General features: G+C 40.1%; 1 protein-coding gene across 5 annotated transcripts; it reads left to right on the top strand.

Moving 5' to 3' along the window:
* Window positions 1-391: 391 nt before the first annotated feature.
* Window positions 392-21,323, top strand: ubtd1b (ubiquitin domain containing 1b). Of its 5 annotated transcripts, none has more exons than XM_079659278.1 (5): window positions 407-531; window positions 1,384-1,576; window positions 15,176-15,403; window positions 16,857-17,014; window positions 18,747-21,323. In XM_079659278.1, the coding sequence occupies exons 2-5, from the start codon at window positions 1,495-1,497 to the stop codon at window positions 19,023-19,025; spliced, it is 747 nt and encodes a 248-aa protein (XP_079515404.1). In that variant the 5' UTR covers window positions 407-531; window positions 1,384-1,494; the 3' UTR covers window positions 19,026-21,323. The 5 variants fall into 5 exon arrangements, with proteins under 5 accessions (XP_079515405.1, XP_079515404.1, XP_079515403.1 ...); XM_079659277.1 differs by having other exon boundaries at window positions 425-1,136; XM_079659276.1 differs by having other exon boundaries at window positions 425-1,136; window positions 1,322-1,576.
* Window positions 21,324-22,275: the final 952 nt, after the last annotated feature.

Here is a 22,275-nt window from a genome sequence, read left to right as displayed (position 1 = left end):
TGCGCGGAAAGTTAGGGGTGAAAAGTGACACATTTAACTTTTATTATTTAAAATGAAACATTAACTAGCTATGTTTTGTGACTATTTTGGTTACTTGTATGTTGGTAAAAATGAAATACAAAATAAAATAAAATCTTAATGTTGAATAATTTGTTGGTGATGCCCTCAAGTACTGTTCGAATTCAAATACACCGTAAAGACTACATCAATATTGCTGTTAAAACTTAAAATAAAACGACCGGTATCATTAAAAAAACAATGTATTCAAACATAATGCCTGTAACTGTGTTTATGTATGCACCATATACCAAGGCAAATTCCTCGTATGTCAAAACATACTCGGCAAGTTTCTGAACCTGATAGCTTTTTTTCCTGACGTAAAAGAACACAACACATGCCTGTGTGTTTCTGCGCATGCGTGGAAAAGTCCAGCAGAGAGGGAAGTAACGTCTGTGGGATTTAACGAGGAAAAACTAAATCTGGAGGCAACCGCAAATAACTGAAGCGATCTACCGAACTCTGCTGGAAACTGTAACTATCTACTACCTTTGGAGGAAACTAAAACGTACTGGAATATGGTCACGAGTGTGCGGAAGTGTGTGTTTACTGATGTTGTAGTAGCTAGCTAGCCAGGAAGTGCGCCGAACGTTGAAGCAGATTTTTATGAATGGGCGTAGTGTTCAAACGGTGTTACTACAGCTTCCGTGACGTCGTTTTGGCCGAAATATACTTTTTTCCATTGACATTGAGGAAAGAGACTTCTATAAATCAGCGTACCCATCTTTTTTTAGCTTATTAAACTACCCTACTCGAACACTTTCATTGCCCTTGTTTAAATAATTAGGGTCTAAGAAGTTGTAAAAAGCAGAATTCAGAGTTATTTTCTCCTCTCCATTCAGTGGACTGAGTTTGGAGGTGGGGCTTAAGGGAACACTCAAGTGCGCATGCTCCGTAACAACGAGGCCCCGGATGATCCTGGTTCTTTCTGAATCTTCAGTCGCTGTATTTTGGGATTCATGCGCCACTGAGCAACTCTCATACGAGTGAACGGAGTATCCTGTTTTCTTTCCACATCCACGGTTGGCCCTATTAGCTTGTTAGCTTGAAGAAGGTGGACTTCAGCATTTAGTTTGCAGGCAAGTTGAATATCTGACATGCTGCTCGTTGTATTCTGACATTGTAAAAATAATAGTTTGATATCTGTAGCTGTCGACTTGCTGTTTTCAAACTTGTAGTGTAGGGTCTAGTTTTCAATCCGGTGGGGTCGTGTCAAACACAGATAGGACATAAGAGAAAACGCATTTAAGCAACATTTTTGCAGGTATTTCTCAGACTATCAGGCACCAAAGCTTCCCTGTGTTTGCCGCTACGGATGACCCATAGGTTTGCAACATTGGACCTGCAACCCGTGCTCCAAATCGGACCTAGTTTATCGTCTTCCTCCGCGATGGGCCCCCTTCTCAGCTAGTGGAAATCGTCTGAAGCCCTACAACCATGGGAGGATGTGTGGGGAGATACTGGGAAGGTTGGGAGGACACACAGAGCCGAGGGTCCTCCAGGAATGGTGGACGAGGAGGTAAGACTTGTGTGCTTCACTTAAATATCTTGTATTCTTGCAACACCACTACTTATAAGTTCCACTTCCACTTTGTTAACGTTAGTGAAAGCAACATGAGGCTAGTTTTGATTCATTGTGTAAAAAAATATGAGTTGTGGCATCTGATAAAAGGTCTACTTCTGCTTTACTGCATGCAAATTAGGCTTCCAGACACCCAATACACATTAAAGTGCACACAATGATCAAAACACCACCAGAAGTGGTTGAGACTCAATGTATCCAGGTGTGTTTCACTCCTGCAGCAGACTTAAAAGCATCTCAAGTGTCAGCGTGTGATTGGGTTTCACCTCCTTGATCATCTTTAGTTTTTCTGTGGGGACACTGAAAGACAACCAGAGGACTATTTGTTGCACCTCCATGATCAGGGATTTGTGTGGAAGGGCTTTACATAAAACTGCACACACTTGTCTCATACCAATGTGTTTACTCATGTTGTTACAGTCACACATGCTGAACTACCTCTCTTATAAGACAAGTATCAAGAGAAAGTAATGCATGAGGACATTTCCAAGAGACTTAGTTGTAACTGTTAATGAAATGCATTGACTGTTCACCTGTATATCTACATTCAGCACTTCCATAGCGAGTTTCCTCCCCACAGGGCAATAGTCAGCCTCATTTTCTTGCCGTTTTTCTACTTGGAGGAATTTCCTTTCCTATTTTGCTATCACACAAACTGTGGTGTTACTCTCTTGTGATGTTTACGCTGACCACCCTGACAAACTCTACTATCCCAGACCCGCTTTTAGCTGTGATTAAAAACCAAAATCACCCACACTACTACGCCCACCTTTCCCTGACTCTGCACCAATACCAAGGCCAGCAATTTCCTCAGCCAACAATTTCAAACCTCACATATAATCCGGCAAACGGTGAGCTTGTCGGTCCACTTGCTATCTTAAAAGTGGTGTTATGGGAGCCTCGTGAACAGCACTCTGCAGTTTTTAATGAGGACATAGTGACCAAGCAGGGGGTTGTTGTTACTGTAAATGGCAACACTGAGGTCACACTGATTCCCAACGTTTATTTTTCACACCAGGGACTTGATGTTACTTTTATCTACCTTCCTGGAAGATAACATTCTTCTAAAGATAAACACTGGCTTTGTTTTGTTCTCTGACACTTGTGTTTGATAGTGACGGATGGTATTTGGATTGCTGTTTAAGCTCTTAGCGAAAAAAATGTTATATTTACAAAACTGAATGACGCAGGCACCACACAGCTGTATTGGCAGACGTTCTGAATATCTGCAAAGTTTTGACTCCAGACAACAATGAACATACTTAATTGAAGAAGATTCAACTTATTGTCATTACGTAGTACAGGTACTATGTAACGAAACGGTTTCTCTGCATTTGACCCATCCTAGTTTTAGGAGCCAGTGGGCTGCCATTATGTACGGCGCCCGGGGAGCAGTGTAGGGGACGGACACCTCGGTAGGTCTTTCCGGGAATTTAACTGGTGCCCTTCCAGTTGCCAAGCCATGTCCCGATACATGAGAGTAACAAATGCGTCACTTCCGGTCAAAAAGTACGGCTCCGCCCACTTTTGGGGGAAAACAACGCTGTCATTTGAACGGCGGTCAATACAAATTCTGAAGTTTTTGCTAATCCGATCAGAAATTTAAGAAAACCGTGGATTTTTGGATCTTCAAAGAGCCCGATTACGATGGCCAGTCAGGCAAACAGTTACATTAAGCCATTGGAAATGGACGATCGGGCTCGATATATGGTTAAATATAGCAGTAGGCTATCGATTTTCATAGATGAGAGTAACATTTTCGCCCCGGAAGTGACGTTGGTGTTACTCTCATGTATGGACTTCGCCACCACCGCCCTAATGTTTATTGGATTAACCTTAGAGAGGCCCTATTGTACTGTTTAGGGGTTTTCCCTTTCCTGTAGTGTGTTACCTAGGTTTGTGTGCATGTAATTGGCCTACAAAGGCTAAAATCTAACCAATCGGAGCAGACTGGGCTCTGGTTTCAGACAGAGGGTAAAAAGAGGTGCTGCGACACAGGCAGTATGAGAAAAATAAAGAGCTTTTTGAACATTAAACCAGGTTACAGGGGGTCCGCGGGGTCTTAAAAAGTATTAAAAGTTGATAAATCAATTTAGTGAAAGTGAAGGCTATTAAAAAGTATTAAACAGCATTTTTCCAAGGTATTACATTTTGCAGCTTGTTTTCAATAAGTATATAAATGGTCCAAAGAGGTTGTATTCTACAGTCTGCCTGAATGTAATCATTGCGTAGGTGTGTAGTGTGATTCTGTGTAGTTTATTTATGGCATCCCGTTGGGTTTGAAGTCATCTGAACAGGACATCGCACGCTCACTGCTTGATAGCGCGCGAAGTTCCGTTTACGCCGGTTGCTAAGCAACATCGTTATGGGGAAATGCAAGTCTGCGTCCAAATGGTTGGAAGATAAGGAGGAATTACAATCAATACTGTATATAGTCAATGTGAGGTAAAGTGTGTCGCCAAGGTAACCGGTTAGAACTCCAAGTGGCGATGAGGTCTTAAAATGTATGGAGAGGGTCTTAAAAAAGGTCTTAAAAGGTTTTACATTTGACTTCAGGATTCCTGCATATACCCTGTGTTAACACAATAGAGGAACAAAATACAATCATGATGATACATCAGGTGTTCATTTATACCATATGCCGTATAAAAAGCCAAGTATGGACAAAAGTTGTCCCGTTACAACTCCCTTAGGATGGGAAACAACCTTAAGGTTCCAGCTATATAAATCAACATTTAAAAGAGGGATTATTGTACTCAAAATAAAATGGTGGAGGTGATTAAGTGCAGCTTGTTGCATATCTGTTCTTTCTTCAAAGTGACTGTTTAGGAATCAGTGTCTGGTTTTCATTTGGATGCAGGTTCTGTCCCGTTTGTTTCATCCAACTTCACCGATGGAAAGTTTCTCAGTCAGTCTTTTTCCAACATTGTCTCCAGTTCAGAAAGACAGGACGTTTTTTAAGAATGACTCCAGCTTTTAATCACATCAGTATCAAGGGACAGAACAAACAGCTGATACAGATTTTAAAGCAGAATTCATAATGATTCATCTCTCTTTGTTTCCTGCCAAAATGCCCAATGGATACACTTTTTAAAGTCTTTACAGCCAATGTTCCCCGAGCTTTGGCAGGGGTTTGTGGTAATTCCCCACCCTGATAGGTATCTACAGAAACTCCCTGCTAGACCAGGCTTGGATCAAAAAGAACAAGTCCCATCATGTCCCGCTGCGTCAATGACTTCTCTAACTGGAGACAAATCGACTCTGCTTTACTCTCAGAGGAAGACGTCAAATACACAGAAAGCTCATGTGGTTTTCATTCAACAGTTTGGGGTGATTAGGTTCACTTCTTCCCAAGCAGTAAAGGGTTTTTCCTAATTGACTGAAATGTGGGTTGTTTTTTATGTACAGGTTTTGCCTTTTTAACTCACATTTTCCTAATGATAAATCAAAACAAATTTGCGGTCGAAAAGGCTTGGTAAAACAGGTTTAAACAACAGTCTTTAAAGCAAGTATTTTAAAAGATAGCTTGAAAACCTGGTCATATTTGGTGGATTATATATTTATCTAAGTGACACCTCCACTCAATAATGATTGTAAAGTGGAATTGATATCATTTAGTGTGTTTTTTTGGGTTGTTTTGGTAATTCTCCCCCCTTTTTTTTTTTTTTTTTAGCACATATTGGTATTCATCTTCAAAATGCAGTGATTATTCTAGCTATAGTTAATGATTATAATCACTATAAAGTGGAAGTGGTGGTTTGTTTTGATCAACAGTGACAGAATATGTTATACATCCTTAAAGGTCCTGACACACCAAGCCGATTTTTGGCGTCGAAAGATGTCTGGCCGTCGATGAGCGTCCCTACTCAGATTGGTGTGTCCCGCCCCGTCGTGTCTTTTCGGTCGTGCCGACACCTTCCGGAGCCGACTGTCGGCTAAAGGCAGTCGGCAAAAGAAATCACTCTGATTGGCTGTTCAGCTTAGCGAATCAGTGCATGAGAAGCGAAACGGAAGTGAGGGACCCAAACAAACTATTAAGAAGGCAAATGTGAGATTTCCTTTAACTCCAGCTCTCGACACAGGTTGGGGAAAGCCCCATGAGCTTCTCGCTGTAGAGTGAAAATGGAACACGCTATTTGTTGTTTGTTTATATCACGCAGTCTGTTCTTCTTCTCTCGGCGTATCACGCAGTCTGTCTTCCGGTTGTTGCCTCTTTTGAATGACGAATACACACTACCGCCGCCTGCTGGGAAGGAGAGTTATTGCCACTCACGCATGCGCAGTTCGTACGTGCGTCTTGGCCGTCGACCGAAGTCTTTTCGGTGTGTTCCAGTGCGACACATGGCCAAGACGCAGAGACGCTAGGCGACGCAACAGTCGGGTCCGTCGGGACGTGTTCTTTGGTGTCAGTTTGGTGTGTAGGCCCCTTAAGATGTAGCTAACATAGTATTATTTTGTATAGGAACAGCTTGGATTATTTGTTGGGTTGTACGATTCTCAGTTCAATATTAACAGTAAGGCTAAATGAAAATAACTTCAATAAAAAATATGTAAGTCACCGACCAATGCCAATGTTTCTTTTCAACATTTGTAGGTTCTCAGATATTGGTCCCTGCCTCAAAATGCAGTAAATGAATAAGTATAGTAAATGCTTTGCGTTAGAATTAGGACACATTAGGAGCTGTATTTGTTGCTAGTGCTGAGTTAAGTACAATAAAAGAGACCGTTGACCCCCAGGAATGTAATAGCCTAATCTCTAAGTATATTTTAAGATTCTCTGTGGAAATGAACATTGAGATCAAAAGCTTACCAGCATAAAAGAAGATGGAGAGTTTTTCTGTTAAGTCGACTTCAAAGGAAATGTAGAGGTTTAAAAGGCTCTGGTTGGGTCAGTGGTAAACAGCTGAGAATTTGAAATATTTTCGTACCGTCTTCAATTTAATTTATTGTTTCTGCTGAGCATTCTGAGTTCAAAAGTTACAGATGCTACAAAGGACTTTGTGTCGGCACAGAGACTGTAGCTGCAGAAAGCTGAATGCAGCGATAAGATAACGTGTGTGTGTGTGTCTTTCTGTGTTTCTGAGCCCTGAGGAAATCCAGTCATACTGTAGATCATGGGTGTCCAAACTACGACCCGGGGGTCAAATGCGGCCCATTTTGAAACAGCCCTCAGCAAATTAAAATAGTATAATGGCAATATATTTCCCTGTTTTATTGTGTTGCACCGTTGGAGGAGCCTGTGACCTAAGATTCTCATCGTCATAACTACACTGTAGCTATGTTCGTATGACAAAATTAAAAATATATGTACAAATATATATCACGGTATTGTACCCACCAAGCCCCCATGTGCGCCGGACTCTGATGAAAATATTCGTTGTGTCCAAACGGCGGTACTGCAACTTCCGTATCAGTCCGTGACGTCTCTGGGCCCAGAAAGACTTTTTCCCATTGACTAACATTGGGAAAGAGACATCTGTAAATCAGCGGATACTTTTTTTTAAACTAAATAAACTACCCAGTATGAACTATTTTATAGCCCTTATTAGAATCATTCGGTCCTTAAAGTTGTAAAATGCACTAAAAGCCAAATCTAGATTTATTTTCTGTCTCCTTTCTTTCTACTGAGACGAGAGTGGGGGGGCGGGGCTTAAGGGGCACATGCTCTGTGAGCGCACATACGGGTTCTCTGCTCTGACAGCCAGGCATGCTGGGTAATCTATGTTGTTTCGCTCTCTCAAAAGATGAGCCAATGAGCAGCTCTCATAGGAAAGAACAAGACCCCGCCTCCCACGCTGTGTCCAGTTCTTATTATACAATTCAAACAATTAAAGTTGGAAACATTTGTAAACAAATCTTAGTTGATATAATAACTGATTTACATAAGAAGCTTGAAATCTACCCAGGCAGTATACCTCTAGTGAGCGAACCAGCCCTTCGTATATTTTTCTGTATGTGGCCCTCGGAGAAAAAAGTAGATCCACAATGTGTCCGGTTAAAGGGAAAACTTCCCTCCGAACCCACTGCTCACGGACGTCTGCGTTTAAAGAGGAACACAGAAAACACCCTGCTTTCATTAATCGCCTCACGTCAGAGGAATGTGTTAAATGTCTTCTCAGCGCCAAGGACACATTGAACATAGTTTTCCCCGGAGCAGGTAATACTTTCAGAGCCACCCTTTATTTGTTGTTGTGTTTGTATCCTGCAGCACAGAGAAGCCGGATATGATCCTCATACTTTGTTTACGACGTATTTTTATTGACGCTCATAAATCCAACTTGCATCACGTGGCACCTGCTTTATGAGCACAGCTGGAGGAAATCACCCCCTTATTGCCTAATGCGTCAGTAATGCATTGCTTCATGTCTTCATTTTGGGGTGTTTTACTTTAGATTTGGTTAAAACCCTTCCTTTTGTTACCGCCTGCTTTTCAGCAGAGGTGGGAAGTAGTGGAGTTCAAATACTTTGTTACGTCACTTAAAGGTAGGGTATAGGTAAGAATGGAGAAACCAGCTCGAGTGTGCTAGAATTTAAAAATACACAACCGGTAAAAATCTGCCACTTCCTTCAGTCTTCCTGACAGAGCCCCTCCTCCAACACACGAACGCGCACATGACCAATGAGGGCACGAGATAAGTTTGTGCACAGATGGGAGGCTGACAGGCAGGTAGGCCATCCAGTTATTTTAGCCGGGCTGGCTCAGATGATTGGTCGTGCTTTTTACAGCACTACGGCTTCCACAGATGATATTTTTTTATGTATTCATTGCTCTCGGGATGTTAAGAGCATTCCATGGAATATAACAAGTGTTTCTGAAGTGAATTACCTACTCCACCTTTAAGTACATTTTTCTGGTATCAGTATTTTACTCCACTTCTTATTTTCCTGACGACTTTTCACTTTGACTTCTTACATTTTGAACCCAAATACCTGTACTTTCTACTTCTTACATATTGAACACAAATACCTGTACTTTCTACTTCTTACATATTGAACACAAATACCTGTACTTTCTACTTCTTACATATTGAACACAAATACCTGTACTTTCTACTTCTTACATGTTGAACTCAAATACCTGTACTTTCTACTTCTCTCATTTTCCAAACAGGCTGGTTCCTTTAGTCTGAATGTGTGTTTGGTGGCGTGATCCTTATTATTTAGAGTCATTGCGTGCCTATTGATTTGAACACGATCTGTGTATCCATCATTTCCTGGTCTTCTCTAAAGAAGAGGGACCAATGGAAACGTTGTCATGTTGCCGTTGTTCAGCATGGAAACATTCATTAGCTAACAATGACATTATTGTTCTATTAATATAAAGGGAGGTCAGGTACTCTTTAAAACAGCTGGTAGTTATGGGTACTTTTTACTGAAGTACATTTCAAAGCCTCTTTACTTTGACTTGAGTAAAGAAGTTTAGTCAGTACTTCTACTTTCACCAGAGTATTTTTAAACACGAGTATCTGTACTTCTACTTGAGGAAAGGATGAGTGTACTTTTGCCATCTCTGCTTTTTATACATGCTTATATCCCCTTTTCTCATCATTAAAACACTTGGAATAAATTACAGGATACATTACTATAAATATATTCATATATATGGGACGTTGTTTGCTCCGGAGCGTCACGTGAAGCGACGTCCGTTTGTGATGACGGCGCACAGCTGTTCAGTGCATGCGCTGCATCGTCCAATCAGTGAGCGATACACACGTAAGGGGGCGGGGCAAGTGTCTGAGGATTTCACCGGAGGATGGTCTGGTAGTTCCTCGATTATCCCTCCTCCGTTATCACTCCTCGGGCCTCCAGCAAAAATAATGCCACTGGGACGCTACTCAAGATGGCGCAGACAAATCAACTTCCGGTGAAACCGAGCCCGAGGAGCGAGGAAATGAAAAATAAGAGAAGTGAAACGCACCCTATGAACCTGAAAGTGAGCATTAATGTTTTCACTACTTTGTGTTTTTACAATTGCCACTGAGGTGAATTGACAAACTCTGTTCTGGAGGTTCCTCAAAATGACCTGAAAGCCTCTTATCTGAGAAGAGGATGCTTTTTGGTGAATTTCAGGCAATTTCAAAGTCACACCATGTATGTTCCCCTCGGAGTAAATGGGGGGGAAATGCCCCTGCACCGTTGCTCTTTCTACATCCATGCCCTGAACACACGACCCCCCCTTCTTGTAAACAGGAAGTATCTTTTTACCACAGGGTCGTTGTGTTTGCTGTTATCTACAACTTGAGCTCTCTTCCCTTTATTTACATATGAGAAAAATAATTAGCTACATTATTAAACGTTTTTGCTGCTAAATAAATAGTTTACGTCCATTTTGAAACCACTAATCACGACATGTAATGGCTCCAGTTTCTTAAATGTGAGCATTTGCTGCTTGTTCTTGCCATTTTTACATCAAAGTAAGCCGAACATCTTTTGTTTTCTTACTGTTTCGTTGGACAACACAATAAATTTGATCACTTTTGACATTTCTCACTATTTTCTCGATGTTTCATTGAGCAGACGCTGCTTTAGTTATTGAGATCTGCAGATTAATCAATGATAGCAATACTCGTTAGTTGAATGCCTCTGTTATAGTTTTGGACATAAGAACTGGTATAACTGTTGTATGGCCACCTGTCGGTCTTATTGTGTAATTTATGGACCCCATAAGGATATTTACTCCACTTGAATCCCCATTTGTCTTCTACGTAGACTAGGGATGCCAGAAACTGACCATGATCAAATTCGAAAATCGGACAGCCCCGGCGAATAGTAATCGATTATTCGCCGACGCAGACCCAACCCAAAACTGGTGGTGTGACCAATAGCCATTTACAATTATTAATACTATTACTATTATTAGCATTAGTCTATATTTTGGTTGAAACTAAGCCAGGAAAAAAATTAAAAACATAAATAATAATAAAAAAATATATTAAAAAAAGAAAAAATATTGATTATGGAGACTGTAACGAATATTCGAAAAATCGAATAATCGCTGGCATCCCTAACGTAGACGCCACATGTCCACTTCTACTCTGTCTGAGTGGCACTGACTCTTCCTTCGCCTCACTTTGGATTCTCTCCTCTCCGAGTGCTAATCCTACACCGCCCCACGTCCTCCAAACTGCTCCTCCTGAGCCGCCTGCACTCTAAATAATTAGTTTGAAAGAAATGCAACCTCCTGTATCTGTGCTGTCTCCTTCATACTTTCCATCACTTCACTCCTCCTCAGTGACCGGCTTGTCTGTCTCAGGCATCTGGAATAGACGTTAAGTGTGTCTTAAGTGACGTTTTGACAAGTATAAAGTGAGTGACAGTTGGGTAGTTCTGTTCAAGTACTGCCAAAGACAAAGCAAAACAAGACCATTGTGCCTTTCCTTTGCCCAGCTTTAGCTCAATTAACTCTGTCACTTATTACACCCGTAAATAAATATTATGGTATAATTAGAAACATGTATAGTGACTTCAATGAGAAGCAGACAGACTGGCCCACATGATGTGTTGGGAAGTAGATCCAGGATATCAAACTGATTCAAGAGCAAACATGTGGAAGCTAATGCTAAAGCCTACAGATTACAGTGAACTTTAAAAGTGAACCACAGTTTATTCAAATTAAATTAAGGTGCAATACTGTTCTTCTAATATGGGGTAGCTCTTTATGCACCGTACAATCATTTAAAAGTAAAAGCAGCATGAGTATTCATCAAAGACTGTGTGTATATATATATATATGTGTATATATATATATATATATATATATATATATATATATATATATATATATATATATATATATATATATATATATATATATATATATAAAAAGGGACATATCCAGTATAGTGTAGTATTTCTTTAGTAGCTAAACAAGCTAACGCTGGTTAGTGATGTGCTAACGTTCTCTGTTAATGTTAGTGCCAAAGGTTTTAATGTAGAATAGTAACAATTGTCACTCTCAGAAATGCAATATGCATGTTTTACCATCAGCTTGAAAGTACAAAAAAATCTGCTTCAAATTTGTAGTAGTATTAGTAGGAGTAGGATGGACACTATGATTGGCTAGTCTGCATTTGAGGGGCGGGACTTAGCAAAGGGTCTATTCCAGGTGGGGTTAATCGTGGTGTCTTTGACTGGAGCCCATAGCTTGCAGAATAAACCGTAATTGTTGACACATGTAACTGGTGAGTGGTGATCAGAAAGGCTCGCTACCTGTCCTGATGCTAGCGTGTTAGCATGCGTCCTCAGACCTCCACTAATGTGAGTGCTCTGCTGGCCTAGGTGTGCTTTGTGTTAATATTGAATGGTGGGAAACACAGGTAAGGTTACCGGACAGATATAGTTCTACACATGCTTCATGAATATTGCAAATGATGACCTCCTAATGTTAGATCAGGGTGACACAGCGCGGCAGCTAGCATTTCTCTCTGCTGCCAGCGCTGTGTGTGATACGAGAGGGAAGCACAGGATGTTTATGGGAACATTGTGTTACTCATAAACCTACCTATACATTGCATTATGGTGTGCATACTTACACGTGATTACAACATTCATTATAATCAGTGGTGGTACTGGAAAAGCATTACAAAATGAATTCCATGTCAGTAAGAATACAGTAAATGACAGTCATAACAATTGTGCACAATAAAAACTGGTTTAGGGTTATCACATCACTTCAAATGTGTTTTTTGCAAATGTACTATTATGGCACGTTTCCACTGCAGCGCGTAGCACCGTTTAAGCGTGCCGTGCCAAACCCGGCCCGTTTTTTGTTGCGTTTCCACTAGGGGTAGTTCCGGCTAACGGGTGCCTTTTCACAGTTTTTCTGGCTCCCCAAAATCGAGGTTCTTTCCGGGCCAACAACCGGGCTGAATATGCTAAACTAGTGACGGCAAGGGGGCTACAACTACAACACAATGAACATATTTGACCGTGATTTAATTGTAATACACGTTTCAAAATAATGCCGAAGTAACAACATACTGATACCGGTTAGTAAAAACCATGAATTAATGCTTTGACAAGTCTGCAGACAGATGGCAGGCGAAACACCTTTTTAAAATGTGTGTTTTCTGAATGGAGCTTGGCTAAGCTAACGCAGTATATGCTCCGACCGTCCACACTCACAACAACGGCCTACAGACATAAATAAAGCAGCGACTGTATTCTCCATGACACAGACAGTCTGTGGTTTGTTCTTGTTTAACTTTTGTCTAGTTTCTGAACAGATATGAGGAGCTGTGAGCTCTGAGTGCTAACAGCTAACGGCTGATGTTGGTTTTGTGGTTCTCATTGAAGATGACGTCACGGCTCCGTCTACACTGCGTTACTATAGTTACTGCGCCAGACACTAAACTGTAATGGAAAAGTTACCTTGGTTGCTGATTGGCTAATGGTTACACAAGACAAAACATCGTTATGACATCATAAAGTGGCCAAAATCTGATCAGCTCATTTTCAGACAGGTTTTTATAGAAATGGATCAAAAAGAGAGAGAATCTTTGTTCCTGAAACTTTCAGAGTCTCTTTCCACAGAGGGGACACATGTTGATGTAGAAGAGACATGAAGAAGAGGGGACACATGTTGATGTAGAAGAGGGGACACATGTTGATGTAGAAGAGACATGAAGAAGAGGGGACACATGTTGATGTAGAAGAGACATGGAGAAGAGGGGACACATGTTGATGTAGAAGAGACATGAAGAAGAGAGACACATGTTGATGTGGAAGAGACATGAAGAGGAGGGGACACATGTTGATGTAGAAGAGACATGGAGAAGAGGGGACACATGTTGATGTAGAAGAGACATGAAGAAGAGGGGACACATGTTGATGTAGAAGAGACATGGAGAAGTGGATTTTGCATAATAGGCGACCTTTAAGAAATATCAAAATCTTTAGGACGCACCAATGACACAAAAACTTTCCCAATGATTTTTGTCTCGTGTACCCCTTGAGCTCGTCGCCATTCTATAAATAAACCCCCTCACTCATCTGTTTATAATTTGCCTACATTCTTTCGTGTATTAAACCCTTTGTTATCGTGTTTAACCCAACTGCTCCAAAATGAAAGTCACTTGTATAACTCACATTGAATACAAAACTTTAAACTTGAAATGTACACTTGTTGTCAGGTAAAACAATTATGTTAAGACTCACTACTTATTTAGGAAGCCAATAATGTCTCCCCTCCCCTCTGAACAGTAGGTTTTTATCCGTCATATTTGAAAAGAAACATTGTTATTTTCTGTATTCATGTAAGACAAAAGTTATTTATTTGGCGATGACTTGCGCTATTTTTATTTATTTTTAACGCCAGCGACCTACGTACTAGGGATGGGAACGATTAATCGAATATTTGAAATTATTCAGGTATTCGAATAATTATTCAGATATTCGAATATGAGTTATTCATTTTTTAATTAATTTTTTTGGTAGGGATGTCTAAGTTGATTACATATGATCAAATTGAATAATTTAATACATACGACAGTGCTATAGCTAAATGTGTTAGTTGACGTCTAAAGGTGTGTTTTGCTCCGCTCACCGGTCCCTCACTGCGGGCAGAGCTGCAGGTGCTGATCTCTCTCTCGCGACCGGTTATACTTCACTCGTGTTTATGTCCAAATCCATCAGATCTAGCTAGTTCTAGCCAATGATATGGCTGCTGCCCCTCCCTACACGCAGATCACGCGGACTCAAACCTCATCTTAGGCCCAAATGCGGCGCAAATGCGCTCCGCAGCCGTTGCGAGGTTCCGGCGCTAACAGTTAATGAGCGTGCTCCCTCGCCCCCTGTCAACACTCGCGGCACATGGGTGGTCAGCCTAAACAACAATAAGCGCTACTTGGCAACCGTGTGGCGGCAAAGTACATGAAGAATCCTACACAACAGACATGGCGTCAAAAAGGAGTAATGTGTGGAAATATTTCGATCAGGTTAGTGAGTGCGGTGTAGAGGTCAAACTATGCCAAATTAAACGTATATATACATGCTATACCTTGCTATACCCGCAACCTCCGTTCCAGCTGAGAGGGTCTTCTCTACAGCTGGCCTGATTGTGAATCGCCTCCACATGAAAGCTGTAGGCCTATGGCTGTCAAACTGTGATCACCAGTTCAATACAATTGACAAATTCGACTTGGTTTCTATACTTATTTGAACATGTATGTATTTATTTCCAAAAATTATTGAAAAAAAATGTTGGGAAAACATTTTTGGGAATTTTTTTTTTTACCCAATAGTTTTTTTTATATATAGGATATGTACATTTCGGTTAACTGGTTAACCGTTTTTTGGGGGTTCGAATATTCGAATACACATTTGCTTTCAAATTCCCATCCCTACTACGTACCCCCTGCGATCCCCTCAAGTACCCCTAGGGGTCCCCGTACCCCCGGTTGGGAACCACTGTTTTAGAGAATAGTTAAATATGAATATAAAAGCAGTGTTTGTCCTGAAGAGTTTCCAGACATCAGTACCTGTACCACACTTGTTCACTACCTAACGACCCTCCCTTGCTTCTCCTTCCCCTCGCAGGACGTAACGAGCCTCTGAAGAAAGACCGCCCCAAGTGGAAGAGCGACTACCCGATGACGGAGGGCCAGCTGCGGAGCAAGAGGGACGAGTTCTGGGACACGGCGCCCGCCTTCGAGGGCCGAAAGGAGATCTGGGACGCTCTGAAAGCTGCTACTGTGGCGCTGGAGTGCAACGACCACGACCTGGCCCAGGCTATAGTGGACGGAGCCAGCATCACTCTGCCACACGGTGAGCAGAGCCGGGAAGTAGTGGAGTACAAATACTTCGTTACTACTTATTTTTCTGACTACTTTTTACATTGACTTCTTACATTTTGAACTCAAATACCTGTACTTTCTACTTCTCACATGTTGAACACAAACACCTGTACTTTCTACTTCTCACATGTTGAACACAAATACCTGTACTTTCTACTTCTTACATGTTGAACTCAAATACCTGTACTTTATACTTCTTACATTTTGAACCCAAATACCTGTACTTTATACTTCTTACATGTTGAACACAAATACCTGTACTTTCTACTTCATACATGTTGAACACAAATACCTGTACTTTCTACTTCTCACATGTTGAACCCAAATACCTGTACTTTCTACTTCTCACATGTTGAACCCAAATACCTGTACTTTCTACTTCTTACATGTTGAACTCAAATACCTGTACTTTCTACTTCATACATGTTGAACACAAACACCTGTACTTTCTACTTCTCACATGTTGAACACAAATACCTGTACTTTATACTTCTTACATTTTGAACCCAAATACCTGTACTTTATACTTCATACATTTTGAACCCAAATACCTGTACTTTCTACTTCTTACATTTTGAACATAAATATCTGTACTTTCTACTTCTTACATGTTGAACCCAAATACCTGTACTTTATACTTCATACATTTTGAACACAAATACCTGTACTTTCTACTTCTTACATGTTGAACACAAATACCTGTACTTTATACTTCTTACATTTTGAACCCAAATACCTGTACTTTCTACTTCTTACATGTTGAACACAAATACCTGTACTTTCTACTTCTTACATGTTGAACACAAATACCTGTACTTTCTACTTCTTACATGTTGAACACAAATACCTGTACTTTCTACTTCTTACATTTTCCAAACAGGCTGGTTACTTTAGTTTGAATCTGTGTTTGGTGCCATAAGTTATTCTCTCTCCGTTAGCGCGCTGGGCTAATGCTAATAAGAGGAAAATAAAATGGCGGCTTCACAAAACCTTTTGGGAGCTTTACGGGGCGTGGTTTGCATTCCGCCCAGCCAATCAGAAATGGGAACCTTTTTTCCCTCGAAAGTGCCTGGGACTGAAAAGGTTCTCATGAACTAAATTCTAGTTCCGGACATTTTTGGTGTGAACGCACATTTTCGGAACTATACTGGGAAAAGTACCCCCGGTGCGAAAGCGCCTATTGTCTAGAAACAAGACCCTGTATCTCACTGCATTGTTACCTCTTCAGTTATTATGTCTTATAACGAGTTTAAAGACATATTCTGACGAGATATTAGACTTGGCAAGATTTTGAGTTTTTACAGTGTGATGCTTACTACCGTCATCCCTGCACCACTCTGTAGTCCACAAAACCAACTTATTATCTACTTAGTGCTTTAAAAGTCTGTAGGGGACACTCATTTTTCTTCATCCTTCCTCTCCAGGTACTCTCGCTGAGTGTTACGATGAACTGGGGAACCGCTACCAGCTTCCTGTTTACTGCCTGGCTCCTCCTGTGAACCTCATCTCAGAGCGCAGCGACGACGACCCCAACGACAGCCCCGAAACGCCCTCTGCTCCAAAGAAGGAGTTCCAGCTCAAGGTATGACTCCTGACTCCTAACATCCTTAAAGATGAATTTGGTTGCTTTTCTTTCTTATTTAGTGGGAGTTTGCAAGTGATGACGTGTCGTATTTGCTTTGCCCACACTTCCAATAAATGCAATATATTTGATGAAATGGTCATCAACATGTTTATTAAAGGGAACCCTTAAAAGTGACCCATCATGCAAAATGCACTTTTGTACGTCTTTTCTACATGAATATGTGTCCCCGGTGTTCCAGGGAACTCACCAAGTGTCAGAAAACACAACCCTCTCTATTTTCCTCCATACCCAAATCTCTTAAAAAGGGGCTGCAACGGATCTGATACAGACTGATCCAGATTTGAACACTTCTATGATGTCACAGAAGTGGCGCTAAAGCTATTGGGCCAACTCCACCAATCAGGAGGAGACAGCCACGGACATTGCCGTTGGAAAGCGCTGGAGACGCTGTAGTACATATGCCAGGCCTGTAGATGGTGCTGTTCTCACAGAATCAGCCCATGATGCAAAGACAGTGTTAAATTGAGTGAAATGAGGAATGGCTAAAATGCATGATCTGTTTGGTATTTTAAAAAATACAAAGTATAAATATGCCTTATATAGGTATGGTCCTACACTATATTATTCAAATATAGCATGATAGGTGCACTTTAAATTATACTCTTATTTTTAAATGTTTTAATTGTCTCTGTGTCTGATATAGAGAGTTCTGATATAATAAAAACACTTAAGGAAATTGATATAATTTTAGTTATTTTTTTGTTAATTTTTTTAGAGTTATGAGGTCTATATAATATAAATGAAAGCATTGGATGGGGAAAAAATAATTACCTGATTGCCTAAAAATAAAAATAAAGAATTTGTACTTAAGATAATAATAATAATACAACAATATAAATAAAATAAAATAAGGGAAAGTGTGCTTTTCACGTTAGTCCAGTATTGATTTCCTCACTTCCTGTCTGGCTGCAAATGCAATGTATTTGATGAAATGGTCATCAACCTTGTTTTTGGTTGTCTCTGTGTCTTCTGATATAATAAAAAAGCACTAAAGAAAGTTGATATCATTTTAAAATAAAAACACTTTTCTTTATAGAATTATTTTTGAAATCATTTGTTATTTTTAACTTTTTTGTTAAGGTTATGAAGTCTATATAATATAAATAAAAGCATAATAACTTACAAACCAAAAGAAAATACCCGATTGCCTAACATTTTTTTTAAATGACTTGAGATAATACAAATAATAATAAAATAATATATAAATAAAATGGGGGGGAAAGAGTATTTTTCACCTTGGTCCAGTATTGATTTTCACACTCATATAATTTAAAAATAAAAACACTTAATTTCTGTAATTTCTTAATTTATTTATTCGGGTTAAGAGATCAACACGCATTCAAAGTTTCATAAAAAAATAGAAATTTAATTTTTGAATGTAAAAAAGAAATGGCCTTAAAAATAAAAATAAATGTTACGCTTAATAATAATGAAATAAGGGAAAGTGTGTTTTTCAGGTTGTTCCAGTATTGATTTCCTCACTTCCGGTCTGGCCAGTTCATATAATTAAAAATAAAAACACTTCTTCATTTATTCCTAAGGGTTAAGAGATCAACATGCATTCAAAGTTTCAATAACAAATATAAATAAAAGATTAGAATGGGAAAAAAAAGAATCTTTTTCACATTGGTCCATTATTGATTTCCCCCTTCCTGCTGTGTGTCTGCAGGTTCGCCTCTCCACGGGCACGGACCTGCGTCTCAGCGCCTCGATGGCGGACTCCATCGGGCTTCTGAAGAAGCAGCTCCACGCTCAGGAGGACATCGACGCCGCTCACCAGCGCTGGTTCTTCTCCGGGAAGCTTCTGACGGACAAGACGCGGCTGCAGGACACTAAGATCCAGAAGGACTTTGTCATCCAGGTCATCGTCAACCCGCAGGCCCTCGAAGCCCCGAAACTCGACCCCGTCACCCCCGTCACCCCCCCTTCCTCACCTGTTTCTGAATAAAGACGTGGAGGACACTTAAGGACCAGATGGGGCCCTTCTTTTGCTGGATTTTTGATGTTTTTTTGGAGCGAAAACACGAGGGAGAAACTTAAAAAGTGCTGCTTTCCTTTCATCTACCATGTGTCATTGTACTCCATTTTTTTGTGGGGGTTTCCCACACTAACTCTGAAGATCCTCGTCCCCCTTGTGTCTTTGAAACCATCTTGAATTAAAAGCAGACAACATACAGAAATGTGCTCATCACTCTCTGCCCTTTTTATTTGATCAGCACTAAAACTAACGACGTGCCAACGGAGGAAATGCAGAGTGTTGGTTTTCAAGCACATTTCCACTTTGACTTCCTGACTTCCTGTTTCCTCCACAGAAACGGGAAGAACTCTCTCCTCCTCACTTCCTTTTTATTGAGGAAATAATTAAAACTGAGCTTTTTTTGCACATTCGAAGATGATGACTATACTTTTGTGGTAGTTTGTGTGCCTTCTACAAGAAACGAAAAAAGGGTTGATGTCCTGAAAGACGCTAGTTTTTAGGCTTAAGCCTCATGTATTTTTTTAGATTAAGGAACTCTTAGATCAATCCAAGCTATAACTGCTGCCTTTTTTTAAACAATTTCATGAATATTGCAGAAAAAAAATATTGAGTGTGTGTGCTGGCGGCAAATGTGTATGTATGTGTGTGTGTGTGTGTGTGTGTGTCTGTGTGTATTTAGCCCATATTATACATTTCAGTAGCTAACAAAGACTGTTTCCTGGTCGTAGCTTTGCAGTCAAATCATATCATATTGCAGAGGGAAAGAGGAATTCCCAAGCATAAATGATGGTCTTAAAGCTGCATTAATGACCACTTGTTGACCCCCGACCACTAGGGGGCAGCAGCACAGCCTATATGTAGTCACTTCAGCTACTAAGGGCCTGTTGTCCCGTTTCCTCACCACCTGATGAATGTAAACCCAATATTCATTAGCCTTTTTAATGCTCAATAACCTCATTTGTTCACGCAATGTTTCTTCACCAGCATACAGGCAGCTTCTGCCTTCAAGCTTTTATATGTGGGATTTATCAGCCATCGGGAGACTCTGGAGCGGTGAATGAAAACAATAAGCTTGAGGAAATAATTGGAGAGAGAGGAGTTGATTATCAATGCAACAGGATGTATTAACAACCACAGGAAGTAGTTTGTTTCAGTGTTCATTTCAGTGTAAGGTGCATTCGATTGACTTTGACATGCGTTTTGAACTTAACAGGCATAACCTCTTTTTAAAAATAAGATCTATCAATTCACTTTTGATATCTATTATGAACCCCTTAGACAAAAAGCATCATCTTAAGTCTGATCTTAAGTTTTCTGTCTTTGGGTTGACTTCAGAACGGGTAGTTCAGAAAAACTATTAATTATATATATTTAATTGTGAAATGGGTGGAAACAAAGATGTTTTGGTAGGTGAATTAATTCCTAATTGTATCAGGCTCTTACTTTGTATGTTCACAAGCTAGGTTGAATTACTGATGCCTTCCTTTCTTATTCTATAACTGTGTTTTAATCAAGTCAATACGGTCATTTAAAAGCCGTATTAAAACGCAGATTAGAGGTGCACTCCAGCCTCTTGTGGCCAAAATGAGTACTGCAAACAAAAGTATAGTATTTGTTCTAAATTCTGGCAAATGTTTATTTCCAATTTCATTCAGAGAATCGTAATTTCGCATTTTAAGGACACTTTAAATCCCTACTCTGCTTCTTCAACGTCATGTTAGTGTCAGATTGAGGTTACTTCCCAGAATAGATATACATGCCATTAGAGATTTAAGACTGTTATGATATATTTCTCAAAGCTTGATGTGTTTCCATCCACCGCTCCCGTCACACAATTATCAAGCACTCATGGAGAGGTTGAATCATACCTCAACATGTTTCATTAAACTCAGTTTCTGTTTCTTTTCTATCTCATTTCACAACTGTCTGGTTATACGAAGCCTTTTGTTTTTGCCTTCCTTGTACAAATGGTTCTTCTGGGGGATATTTTCGAATCACAAACTTGAATAATCATTTCTCTGTATATGTGCAATACATTAGACGTAGACCTCATATTACTCTAGTTTTGTTCTTCAGGTTACAGACTGCATGTTCTAGCACCAGCTCTGAGTATTGTTAAAGTAAATGTCAATCTGCAGGTGCAGTCCTGCTTCAATCTGATGCCTCTGTCACCTCTTTTCAAATGTTTGTCACTTTTTAAAATGTTTTTCCAAGCTCTCATCTTTCACAGAGTTTATATCTAAACATTAAAAATGCATACACAACTTTTCTCTCTCTCTGTGTCCTTTAGCTTTCGGACGTCTGTGTGAACGTGTCTTTAAGAACTCTGTTGACGACTTTAATCGATGTTTCCTGTTGCATCCTCGCTAAAGTGAGCTATGACGGCCGCATGTCCTCATCTGTCACTATTTTTCATTTTAGTAACAGGAGGTGACCATTATTTCATGTCTAACTATAACGTACAACATGTTGCTACAATGAAAAAGGGCTACAGGAACTTAAAGGTCCATATAGAGAGGTGAAGTCCCGCCCATCTACTTCAGCCCCCGGAAAAAAATGATGTATTGAAGTCAATGGGGAGAGAAAGATTATCTTTCGATCCCGTTTGAATTGTGCGACAAATTACACATATGATGTTTTTCAATCTTAACAAATAATTTCCAAGTTTGTCGTAAAACTGTTGAAATATAAGACTATGAAAAATATGCAACTAGAAAGACTACAAATCCCAGAGTCCCGGTCCCGCATGCTGGCTCTTACGGAACCAACTAACTCCCCTTGTGTGTATGTACAGCTCTCAACGTACCCAGACTTGGAGTGATTTTCACCTCTTTTAATACTTTCCGCCTCATTCTGAAAGAAAGAAGTGAAATGTGCCAACGTGACGGCCGTCTTGGTGTGTGGTGGAAGACGGGAGATGTAGTTCATTGAGCGGTTTCACACAAAAAAAGTGTTACTTCACAGTTTTACGACACATTTTAATTTTTTTGAATTATCTTTTAAATTGACAAACATCATGTGTAATTCGTGGCACAATTCAAACGGAATCGAAAGATAATCTTTCTCTCCCCATTGACTTTTCTTTCCGAAATAGAGAGGCGAAGTCCCTCCCCTTCCGGGAGCCTCCATGGGACCCCGGAAGCGGAAAATTATACATTGAAGTCAATGGAGAGAGAAAAGTTATCTTTTGATCCCGTTTGAATTGTGCCACGAATGACAC

This window comes from Notothenia rossii (assembly GCF_949606895.1).
Source record: "Notothenia rossii genome assembly, chromosome: 11".
Classification (NCBI taxonomy): Eukaryota; Metazoa; Chordata; class Actinopteri; order Perciformes; family Nototheniidae; genus Notothenia; species Notothenia rossii.
This window is presented reverse-complemented; position numbering and strand designations above follow the sequence as displayed.